Genomic DNA, 13,055 nt, shown 5'->3' with positions numbered 1-13,055 from the left:
GCAGAGAGAGAATGTTTTCGGAGAACCCAGGTGTTTTAACAGGATATATGAATCAGAATATAGAATCAGCTGTCTTCATCCACAGCTTGACAGCTTCTCCAAATGAACTGCTATAGAGGCACTTACCCTGTGACTCATGAAGGAAAATACAGCCTCTTCAGTCTAGGATTCAGTGCTCTAGAAATCATCAGAGCACAGCTGCCCACTAACGGCACTTGTTCTGCTCCTTGCACCCTAAATCCATGCTCTGATTACTTTGCAAGTCACCTTCAAGAAGCTCACGGTGGCATCAGGCAGGAACAAGCCCCAGGTTTGTTCGTGACACCCGAGTCCTGTTCCTGCAGGACAATAGCTGCCTCAGCACCACATGATCTCTCCCCCCACCTCTCCCCTGTGTCTCATAAGGTTCAAAGATTACTCCTAGGGGTTTGTTGCCTACTGGTTGAAAGGGAACCCAAGCCACCAAATATTCACTTTGGGAACAACACTCTTTAGGAAAAATAAAAATGGAAAAAGAGGAATCTAAGAGGAGTCTGTCATGGAGTTTTCATATCATTCCTATTGGAGGTCAGAGAACACTGAGTAGGTATTGACTATATACAAACTTCACATAAATTAGAGTTGTGTTTCTTTGTGCACTGAAACATAAGCCTGGTGGACCCAAAATTTCTGCATTGTCATAAATAGAAAACCAAAACAATGTACCATTCTAAACTGTGTATTCAATTCAAATTCAAGGGCATATTATCAAAATTGACCTTCAAGATGTTCCACATTTCAAATGTCAAACTATAGTGCAAAGTCTATTCACTGAATACTATAATTCACTGGAATACTATAAAATGACAGTCAAAAAATACACAAGCTTTGAGTACAACTTACAGCAATAATAAAAACAGTGCACTTGAGCGTTCTTTTATCTCACAGGCTGCTCAAACAAAAGAAACAAAGCCTAAAGTGTCACAAGCTGTACAGAACAATTTAACCTGGATTCTGCTTTACATCTTTAATTCAGAACTAAGACTTTACAGGAGTCTATTTTGCTACTGTAAAAAAGATATGTGCAATAATTGGCAAAAAGTAATTTTAGCTCAAAATTATTTTAATGATAAGTAAATGTTCTTTAACTTCTGTATCTGCCTTGGAAAAATGAAGAAAACATCTTGTAATAAAGGTATATTCTTGACACTCAAAATTCAGCTTTAAGATGAGTGTACAACTTGAAATTAAATTCCTCTCTCTAGAATTTAAAAGAAACACAGTACTTTAAATGTAGTAAGAGAAGAGGGGATAAATGATTATCACTGTCACATAAGAAGAGGTAATGAACTCATTATGCAAGCTATAATGGAACAACTTCAGGAAAACATTCATAAATATTCTAGTTGCTCACTAACAGAAAGCTAAGGCAATCTAAAGGTCATGCATAGAAAAGCCCCAAACCAGTAAGTTTCCCAGGCTAAAAAAACTCATTTTCTCATGGTTTCAGTTTTAAAGCTCATTAATATGACACTGAGTAAAGGTCTACATTTAGCTGCTCAGTGTTATGAGACAGGTCAGCAATCTGTATATTTTTTAAGCCAGCAACCTTCTCACCGTTACATCTACACAAAGCAGATGAGATAAAAAATTTAGAAGAAAACACCTTAAGAGAACCTGCTGTAACTCCCATCAAGGTACATTCAGTACCAGATTCCAGGCAAGTCCCATCACTGCTTTTCCATTCTCCCTTAGGAAGAAGGGCTGCAATTTTACTTCCACTAGTAAAATTAAGCCCCAGATACAGCATTAAAAAAAAAATAAATAAATAAATAAAAAAAATAAAAAAAGTGAAGAAAAACATGTATGAGCAGAAGTAGGAATATTGGTCTCATCTTTGACATAAAGGCACAAAAAATGTAATAGCAAAGAACCCAAAGACTTAAGATCCTGTTAACACAAGAACTAAGAAAAATAAGGGAGAGGAAAAGGGAATTGGATAGTCAAAGATAAAATGATTCTTTGGAGTCCAGAATAAATCCATGTCAAAAGAGATCATATTAACTTGATTTCCAAGTCAAACTGATTTTGAAGTTTCTGGACCAATATAAATATTTTTATCACAAGATAGTAAAGTATACTTCTTTATATCCCTGACAAGTGAGGCTCTAGAATGCAGTAAAGCAAAAAGATACAAGATTTTGTGATTCCAAGTCACATTTAAGACACCAACAGTTTGAAATCCTTAACTACACACCACAAAGCTGCATCAGCTGCAGAAACTGAACTGCTTATCCCATTGCAATTTCAACACCACCACTTAAGCCTGGAAATCTCTTTGTTTTCCTTCAGTATCTTTGTAATATTTCTCTTTATAGCTCTGATATATCAAATACCACAGGAGAATTTGTGCCAGGACCTCAAGTGCAAATCCTATCTCCAAGGGGTCCTGCCCAAGCCCAGTACCGAGTGCTGTGGGAACAGCTGTGTGCAAAAGCAGCAAAAAAAGCAGGAATTTCCCCTTTTCCCCTGGGAGCTAGCTGTGCTCGAAATCAGGTCATCACCTTCCAGAGCAACCCACACCTCCTGCATCCCAACAGTCTGTTTAAGTGTCTGTTACCACATTTGCTTCTTTAAAAAGACAGTGGACATCCCAGCAGAAAATAGAAAACCACACAGCTGGGTAAGTTAGAGCCTTTAAACTCTACAACAAGGCAATTTCAAATAAATGGCAAGGCAACTTCCCACTCCAAGATGACAGCAAGAAGATTTCATATTTAATTTTCATTTCTTTGAACCACAGATTTGGATGTGATGTCACCCTGGGAACTTTATTAATGATCTTTATCTATTGCTGAATCTGACGAGTAATCTTTAGGATTATCTACAACAAAAGTTAAATACATTTGCCTTTAATTAAAAATGTGTAACTCCTTTACACACCAACATTTTTAAGTGAGGTTAGGAGATTGTTTTCCTTACCTTGCTTTTTGACATAGAATACGCTGAATCGTCTTTACTTTGTGACACATCATCCTTCCCTTTGTCAAAACCTTAAAGAAAAAACAGCATTGTTGCAAATGATTTAAATTCATTAGCAAAATTTATACGAAATAGCTTTTGAAATAAATTTGCCAATGCATCTAGTATAAAATAGTACAAGTAAATCAGATTTTCAAATAACATATACATACCAATCCGTCTTATCAGTTGAAAACATACCAGCTGCTACAACATACACTAATTTAATACTTGCCACTAAGAGGCAAGAACAGTCCACTGCATTGCGATAATGCTGCATCTGATCCAATAACCCAATGAATTGTAAATATAACGTGCCAACTTTTGTCCTTTTATTTTCTCATTCTCCCCTACCTGCATACATGCAGGCACAGAGAAAAGTTCTAAATAAAGCCCTTTTTTGTTTGTTCATTTCTACAGCTACATAATTGTTAAATACCGCCTACATGAAAGCAAATCCAATTCAAAACACCAGTCAGGATTTTTTTGCAAGAAAATGGAAAAAGTTCCTTACATTAGCTCTGAATTTATATTTTCCATTTGACCCTGAGGAAGCATAGCTACATGGTTTTATAATGAAACAGTTGTCAAAATCCCGTATTTCTCTTCTCTGACAAACCCCACACTTCCTCAGTATCCAAAAAGCAAAGTAAGTTGGTGTCCATGTGACAATGGAAAATAGGGACACAACTGGTACGGGTGCTGCCACACAGCTGCTATGTGCCAGAGAGCATATACTGAGAGCCTGGCACCCTCTCGCAGGAAAATCGCCTACTGTGCTTACAGGACACAAATCTCACTCGCTTATCTGTTTTATTTGAAGAGGGTGGTGGCAGCATAAAGCTTTTATAAGCAGGAATAAAACAGATTGCACAATGCATTTATCCAAGTCCACAAGCCATCATTTACACACCCTCCGGAGAGGAGGCAGATGAGACTATGAAGTCGTGCATGGATTTCAGAACAGCCCAGGCAGCTGAGAAGCGTGGCACAGGGGTGTCCAAGAGCTGTGCCCATGAGAGGGCATTGCAGCAGCAGGGACACCCTGCACCAGCAGGACAGTGCACCCTCAAACAGCGCACCAGACACAGCACCAGCAGGCACGCTGCACCCATGGACACCACCAGTGCTTTGGAGCATCCCTCTGGCCATGGTCTTGACTTTGAAACAGGAATCAGTATTCTGATCCTTGAAATGAGAAGACTTACCAGAGAAACTCCTTCATTTCACATTCTTCAGGGGAATGTGTGTATGTGAGGGAAAACTACGAATTTTGAAAGAATTTTTAACTTTCTGTAGCAGTGTTGGGTAGTTAGCCCATAGTAGGAATTATTTTTATTATTAATATCTTCAGCCTTCCACAGCTTATAATAACCAGAAACTCTTAAGACAGAACTGTCACAATTACACATCCTGAGAAGATTCAGAGTTAAAGGAGCATTAGGTTGATCTCCAGGTTACATGAGAAACCTTAAAATTCCTCTTGATTTTCGTTTGGTAATCAGTCTTTTGGGGATTTTTCTCCCTTGATATTTATTACCTTGTGTAGATATTCCTTTTTAAGATCAGATCTCTAAAAATTATGTACTGCAGTACACCTTCTCATGTTACATTCACAGAAAGAAATCCCTACATGTCTTTACAAACAACTTTTACACATCTTCATAGAAGCCCCATCTGGGCACAGTTGATCAAATCCTTCATTTTTAAATTCTTCCAACACATCTGCAATAGATATGTTCAGCTAATGAAAACCTAGAAGACCATTTGACAACAGGGAAGAAGTACCTTGACAGGCGGAAGATTTGTAGTACGAGGGAATCCACAAAAACTCCAGACACCAGAAACCACATTTCCTATATAAATACCAAATGCAAAAGCACATTTTCTACAGCACTAGTTATCAGGCATGAAACAAAACAAAAGGTTGTTTCAAGCCTCAGAGGCTACACTTGCCTTACTTCACTGAGAAGTTACTGGATTCAGTGCCAGACTTAGGCAGTCAAACACACACCAGAACCACAGCAGAGGATTTCTCCTCATCCCAGTGCCAAAAGAAATTCCTCAAAAATCCCACTGAAAATGCAATGCAGGCATTTTCTAATGACTTTCCCATTTTTGTTTATTTAATGGCACATACAGAAGCCTTAGTGAGGGGGAATCAGCATGGAAATGCTAAGTCAGGATCGTTCTTACATAAGAGAAGCTATAACTCCAAGCTTGCTCTCTAAAGCACAACAATTTTAAGGACTTTACACATCCTTATCCAACAGACATACATTTTTTATTTTCACAAACAAGCTTTGCATCAGTATCACCAAGAAGAAATGAAACCAGAAAGAACTATTCTGTCCCAGAGAACTGGACACAAAGACCAAAGTTCAATTGCATTTCCATGAATTTCACCTCCTCGCTTTCAGTGTCTCGAGCTGGAGAGGTGCATATGACAGTTGATTCATGAACTTACCCACCTCACCCCTCCTCACCCACAGCACAGAAAAGGACTCTCTCAGGGGTTCATTAGCAAAGCCAAGTCAGGGTGCTGCACCTCCTGGAACACCCTGCACTGCCCCATCTCAGTCTGTGAGGAAACCCAGTCATCCAGCTTTGCATCCCCCACCATTCTCCTGGTAACCTCCCTCGGTGTAGAGAAATAACCTCACAATACAGACATGTGTGGAGCAGAGACTGCCAGAGCACAAGAGGCTAGAAGTAGGGCGTAATAAAAAGAAAGTGTTTCAAGTTTTTCAATATTTATCAGCAGTGGTTTTGGGCTTAATATTTTAGCTTACTTGTTCTTTCCCACCTTGTAACTCAATCAGCAGCTCTTTAATGAAATAACCTGAGCCTACCTTTCACAATGTAGAAATTCAGGTGTTGAACACAGTCCCTTTCTGTAATTTCCTCTCTACTGAATCCTTTGAATTTTTGTATAATTTTCTATCTACAATCCTGAAAGCAGTATTTAGAGTTAAGACTACTGTACTCTCTAAAGCGGTTCTGAGTATCAGCTATTGCATACAAAGCAAACACCACATCTTAACAGACTTTATCCCAGTGTGATCTCCCTTATCTTAACAGCACAGGTGCCATGGGCTCTGAAAGATGATCCCAATGCCAGTGCAGTCAGCCACAGTTCATGGTATGACCTCAGAAGCCAAGGGAAACTGTCCATTAGAGCATTCCTACAGTGAGCACTCAGCATGTTCTTCCAAAACTTGCGCATGAAAATCTACATTAAAACTCATCAGGAGCTTTCAGAGATATTGAAGAGCCTGACAGAGGAACCAAAACCCTTGCATACAAGAGGTCGATCAAATAGTGCTGCTTTAGAGATTGAGATAGATTGTGTAGTCAATAACAAAAAAATTTAAATAAATAAATAAATAAATAAACCCAAAAACTTCAAAACACTGTTGTTGGCAAAAAACAAGGCTATATACACTGCAAAATTAAAGACTATTAGAATAAAGACTGTGGCAGGGTACAGTTTCAAAATAAACTGTCTAGATAATAGATTTCAATTTTCAAGCATAACACACTTTTTAAAGCTGCACCCACAATCTGTCCCTTCAGTCAGTTTTGAAGGAAGGGAAAAACCAAAACCAACCACATCTCTTACATCTCAAATACTGGTTTTGTGCCTCTCAATAAATGCCATCTGCAATTATGATAGATGAGAAAAATACATCAGAAAATAAGCAAGTTACTTTCTGATGTCAGATCTGTTTTATCCATAAAAGAAGTAATTACTATCCACTGGAGGCTCTTTTTCAAACACAGAAAAAACACTAAGAAAGCAATGCAATGCATGAAAAGATCAAAATAGCAATCCAAGCAACAATATTATTGACTTCCAAATGAAAAGAAAGGAACAGCCTGATTTGATTACTGTTGTGCATGTGCAGTTTTGAGGAACAAGGGATTGAGCTGGAAAATGCTTCTGGAAGAAGTATGAGCTGTACTTAGTTGGCATTATCAATACTGGTGCTATATAATAAACACATCAGAAAAAAAAGGAAAAATCTTTTTAAAGAATTGAACACAGGGAACCATAATCTTTTTAACTGACTGACTTTCAAAAGCATGTTGACAACCAGATTTAAGAGCACAAGCCCATATTAACTAATTCAGATTCCTCCATGGACTTTGAGAGCAAAGCTATCAGAAAAGTACGCAAAGTCCTTTTATGTATTTTCTAACAGCAGTGTTCTCTTTTGTAAGCACCATATAAAATAAATAAATAACCAGAGACTGTCATCACTGTAACTACACATGACTATATATAAAACAGACAATTACTCTTTGCTTAAACCAGTCTGAAAGAGTATATAAAAAATGTCCATTAAGCATGTTAAGAATGTTGAAATTCTTCAGAGATATATGGAAGATTCCAAAATAGAAAGCATTTTTTAATTCTATGTACACACTCAAATGTTTTCATTAAAAATGCTTTCTATTTGTTCTGCATTTTAAGTAGTCATTCATTGTCTGCTTGTGAACAGTGATCAGCTTTAATTGCAGAATTCTATACAGAAAGGAAGCAAATACACAATGAGACCCTTTTTCCTTTTTCCACTAATTACCAGACTACACATTTACTTTAAAGGTAGGAAGCACCTCTCTAGTTGCCAACCCCATGCTTTCAAGTTTTGAGATCTTTTATTTCGTAAGCAGCTTGAATAAAAGTCAGTGTTAGATTCTTGATAGAAGGCTAATCATTTCCTAAAACAGAGTGAAAGAAAACATTCCAGGATAAAATAAGTTTAATAAAACATGGTGTCTGCAACCTCCCCCATGCTCTGCACCCAACTCTGCTCCAGGGCTTCAGAAGCAGGGCTTAAAAATTCAGTGAGCCATGCTGCAGGAGGCACGTAATAGAAAGTGAAAATTATTTTATTCCCTCTTTCCTTCCCCCCAACATCCTGGCCCTGCAGGACTACACAATAAAGTGCATCTCTGCGCATGCACAAGACAAATCACACAACCAGAGCACTTCTGGAAAGAATGCACAGTTTGTACTATGATCCCCTTCAGGAGTGGGTGACCTTGTAACACATTTTCAAGAACTGAGGCTTTCTGAAATAAACTGCAGAAATTCAGGTACCTATGTCAGAAGCACATTGTGAACAGTGATGTGCAATGATCTACAAATTAATTTCAATATTCCAGTACTGATTTTCAGGAAACAACCAATCTGAGCAAAAAGGAGATTAAAGCCCTTTCAGGGGTTGTAAGTCTTCAACTACACTTGCACTTCAGAGTTTAGCAAGGCTATGGTTTTAGCCGTCATTTCTATCTTGTAATTTTATGTCAAATCGTTGATGACCAGCCTGCAGAGTTCCCAGTAGTTACAGCTAAGTGAAAACCTTCTGCTGTACCTTACAATTTTAAAGTAGATCCATTATGTGTGTATGGTGGGAGGGAAGGGGGGGGCACACGTTGGAAAGTACAAGAGAGGAAAGCATTTATAAACCACATCACAGAACCTCAGTCCTAAAAGCCCAAACAACCAAAACAAACATTCCACTCAGTCTCAAATAAACCAATGCATTTTGAAGTGAGATTTGTGGCAGTGTAAAATCTAACTTACTCATTTCCCTGTCTGCAAATCTCGCCACTACAAAGAGCTGTTATCTAAATACATACAAGCAATACTCTTTCTGATTTCTACCGACATCTCAGTACATTACTGCCATTCAAGCGTGAAAATTTGAGGTGGAAATTATATTCGCTTCCGTACATTTTAAGAAACGCAAGACCGAAACAAACCTGGTAAAGCAGGAGAGAGCTCGTTATATCCGCCAAATGAAGCATTCCGGACGAGCTTTCGGCCATCAGCTCTTGGAGAAAACACAGATGAAATCCCAGCACATGAAGAAAACCTACGTCGCACTGGACCTTCTTCCTTCATGAGTTAAGGTGTTTGTGTAAGGATTATGTTCTCTGTGAAAGCTGGTTAGCATAAGCTGCTTGGAGCAAGAGTGTTGCAGTGGCAGCCTTTTACCTCACATTCTGATGAGTGGGATACAAAAGAGGAAAAAAAAAGAAACAAACGAAGGGCGCGCATGAAAAATGCAGTGAAGAGACAGAGGCTGCCAAATCAGCAGCAAGCCAAGCAACACTATACTCCTCTCATCAAAGCCCTTAGGATGCTTAAAGTGGAATGGCTTTGCTTCAGCTCCTTTTTCCTGGGAAACACACTTAATATCATTTTTTTAATGGTATATATGTTTTAAGGATTCCTTAAATCAAGTTCCTGTTAGTATTTCAAGTCCCAAATTTATATTGCACAAAGAACAACTCAAGAGCTTTGTGGCTTCCCTGTTTGATACTGTGGTATGCTAAGGGAATCTCAAAAAAGGGAGTCAACTGCTTGCATTACACAGCCAAGTTGAACTTTCCTGTTCAGGCACTCACCTGACTAGTTTTTGTCAACAGACATGGCCTCTACATTTTTATTTCTTATTTTTCTTTAAAAGGTGAGGCAATTGCTTTTTCTTCTTAAAACTCTCCCATATTTTTATATACAAACCAGCCTGACTCACGGAAGAGCTGCCCTAAATGATCTCCACAAAAAAGGCTTTTTATTATTAATGCCCCAAATATTTTATTCAATGAATAAAACACTTAAATGGGCCACCTTAAATTTTAAACATAAAAAAAGATTCCAATAAACTGTGCTTCAAGACTAGAAATTTGCTGATCCAAACTCCTCCTGCTGGCAACTACCAGAATAAAGCCAAATAATCTTTCCCTAACCACCTTCATCCACCGCTCATTACATCAGCAGCCTCTTTGCCGCAATGATTAGTGTGCACATCCACCCTCTTGCAAATGTGGAACTTCCTTCACTTAGGTGTTTCTCCGCTGGTCCCATTTTCCCCATCAAACCTTATTTCTGACCAGCTTTTGAAACCTTCTCTACTAAAAAAACAGGACAAAAGGACACCAAGACTTGCCTTGAAAATAAGAACTTGAGTTCTTACCTTACTCCATACTAGATGTCTCCTTTTCTTACAAAGTGAATCACATGCCCTAAATTAAATCAATAGTAGCGTGAATGTGATTAATCCTGAAATAATACTATTTACTCCATCTCCTTATACAAAGAAGTATAGTTAACTTCCCAGCATATGACAAGGTGAAAAAAAGTACCAGAAAAAAACCAAAGATGAGGCATGGATAGCCACCAATAGAAACCATTATATTCTATATGAAAAACATGATTCACTTAAGCACAGGGAGTAGGAAAATCTGGATAAGCATCATGTATTCGGGCCTGTCTCCATTTATCCAAGTCTGTGCCTCACTTCAGCTGAAACAGTCCTTGTCCAGATGTCCCAGAAGGAACAGAAAAAGCAGCTAAAAAACTAAAGGAGTAGAGTGGCTGGGCAATGAGGAAGAAATACAAGGAGGGAGAATACAGCCATTTTTTCTGTTTGGCTTTGGTTGGGTTTTTTTTGATTTGTTTATTTGCTTTGTTTTAATAAACACAGCTCCATATCACCTCTCCAAATCTGTCTTAACTACAAAACAGAGCAAATATCTTGGTCCAAATCTATTCAGAATATGCATTTTCTTTTCTTTCTAATTAAAGTCAAGAGAAAGCTGCAGTAGGACTCCCCTTTACAGACAGAAGGAACTGTATCCTCTCATTACAGACCTACCTTGCCCAGTTAATGGGGCTGCTCTCCTCTTTCAGAGTCAGGGCCATGACCCTGCCCAGAACACTCTGCTGACCCTGGTTTCCATGTCTCTCTCCTACCCGAGTGGCTGGGTCACACACACTAAAGGTTCCTCCAGACACCCACACACCCCTTGGTCTGCATCTGCCTCCAGCTGCTGAGCCCTACCTGCCAGCCCACCAGCTTGTTTCACAGCCGGGTCTTCTCTGCCATCTTATGTTCACTAAGAAGTGGCTGTACTTCCAGGGGTTTCAGGAAACAACATAATACTGAAGGCCTGGCCTTTACTTCTCTCCATGCCCTCTCGGGTCCCTTGACACTGCTTATGTAGCCAAACTGTAAACAGGAACAGATTAAAATACCTTTTTCTCCTTCCTATGCCCTTTTCTCCATTTAGAACTGAAACTGAACTCTTTGGGTAGATAAAATTAAGAATTTAAATATGGATAAGGTTACATTTCCCCTCTCTGTGGCTCTCTCCACTCAAGGAAGCTGTCAGCTGTTATTCTAAGCACCTTCTGCTTTAACTCAACAGCAACACAGGAGAGGAAGGCTCTGAGCCCTTTACCAAAATACTACTCTGCCTCACCACTAAAAAAGAGGAGGAAAAGAAAAATATCTAATTTAAGCTTCCTCCTCCATCTCCTCACCCCTTCCCGCTCGAAGACCAAAAAATTGCATACATCTTTTCTCTTCTTCTCTCCTTCCTGAAAATAAATTCAGACAGAATAGGTCCATCTTCTGATGCAATCAAACTTTGTGATCTTAGGCTAATGTCCCAGGCAGCCTTCTATCCTTTTGATATTAGTTTTGAGTGCCTTAAGAATTGATATATTTAGAAAATACACTCATACACAGCTTAGAAGTTTACATAGTTTCAGATACAAACAGAACTACAGCCAAGTCCAACTGCCTAAGTCAGACATAGCAGAAAAGCCTGCATAAACAGGGAAGTATCTGCACTTTACCTTAAAGGCATCAGGTGCATGACACAGTGTATCCACACATGAATATATGAGCTTTTTCCGTAACAAAAGTTTAAGTCATGATGGGAGGCACTAGATTAAGTATGTCACTGAAACTGAAAAAACAAAAGTTTCCTGTTTTTTCTGATTTATAAAACACCTGTATCAGTAGGAAGACAAAAATACCTACATTACTAAAATATTTAGTTCCTGTATCTCGGGGCAGGAGGGTGTGGAGGGAGCACAAGGGGAAGGATCCACTCCCAGTCAATCTCTTTAGAGGAGGAAAACTTATTTAATGTATGTATTTTTCTAAAGGACAAAACACGTTTCTCACAGCAGATATTGAATTAATATTCAATATCTGCTTCTTCAATAGCAAATAGTAAATGCTGGCTGAAAAACCAATCCTAATCTTGTGCTTAAGATATTCTTCCAGGATACTGCCTGGAGCAAAATATAAAATCTCAGCGTACAAAACAAAGTAGAAGATATGTGGAGTTCCAACAACTTCTGAACACTTTGGACAAAGTCTGGTTTTAGTTTTAAAACATTTCTCCAATGGAAAAATATTTACAGCTGAAAAAAACCCACAGTCTTAACAAAAAAGACCTCTCTAAATTGTAAAGACATGAATTCAATGAAATTGAACTCAAATCTATCTGGACTACTCAAATGAGGAATTTTCAGTATAATAATCCTTTTTATAGAGATTTTAGAAGTTCAGAATAACTAACACATTCTACAAATTGATGCTGATACAGTAATACAACTATATCTAGTGATGCAAAGTAAAAAAAAATATCCTTTTCCCTTTACAGGTACCCAAGGAAAAGCCAAAATCTTATTAAAACCAAACTCTGTGAAAGCTAGAGAAAAAAGAAAGAGGAAGGAAAGCTCGGTGTAGTAGAGGAAGGCAGAAGCCTTTTAGACTTGCCCTGCAATTTTGACAGTAATTTGCCCTGACTTTTCAACATTACTACCTTTTCTAGTAGAATTCTCCCCCCAGTCCATGGAAAGGTCATAAATAATTCTCCACATGCAGTATAAACACACTCTTTGCAGCATGCCGAAGACAGTAAAACAGGTAGACTATCATACCTATGAAGGTTTTATCCAACACCTGCTTTTCACATGTGGATTTCAAGTAGAAGTGTTTTTTTCCTATTTAATAAAAAGAGTATTAAAGATATACTTGCCTTCAGCACTGATATTTGATTCAGAAAAAAATTATACCTAAACAATGAGACTACAAGTTGCAAAGTAGTTGAGAGAGGCAAATTTCTTTCACCAAATATTCTTCTGTTCTCTGGTGTTCCCAGGTCCAGTACAGTTTAGCTGAGGAGTAATTCCAGAGGCAAGCCTGAGAGTGGTGACCAATGACCACCAAGTCTGCCCATGC

At 38.4% G+C, this 13,055-nt stretch overlaps 1 protein-coding gene across 11 annotated transcripts in view; it reads right to left on the bottom strand.

Moving 5' to 3' along the window:
• LOC131591585 (oxysterol-binding protein-related protein 8-like) overlaps positions 1-13,055 on the bottom strand; it is an 81,032-nt gene that overhangs the window by 22,941 nt on the left and 45,036 nt on the right. For 10 of the 11 annotated variants that reach the window (XM_058862410.1, XM_058862415.1, XM_058862420.1 and 7 more), the window contains one exon: positions 2,962-3,032. In XM_058862410.1, coding sequence (XP_058718393.1) covers positions 2,962-3,032 — 71 coding nt within the window. Of the gene's footprint in view, positions 1-126; positions 351-2,961; positions 3,033-13,055 lie in introns of those variants that run through there. The other variant, XM_058862421.1, reaches the window with a different exon arrangement.

Source organism: Poecile atricapillus, chromosome W (genome assembly GCF_030490865.1).
Source record: "Poecile atricapillus isolate bPoeAtr1 chromosome W, bPoeAtr1.hap1, whole genome shotgun sequence".
NCBI classification, from domain to species: domain Eukaryota; kingdom Metazoa; phylum Chordata; class Aves; order Passeriformes; family Paridae; genus Poecile; species Poecile atricapillus.
This window is presented reverse-complemented; position numbering and strand designations above follow the sequence as displayed.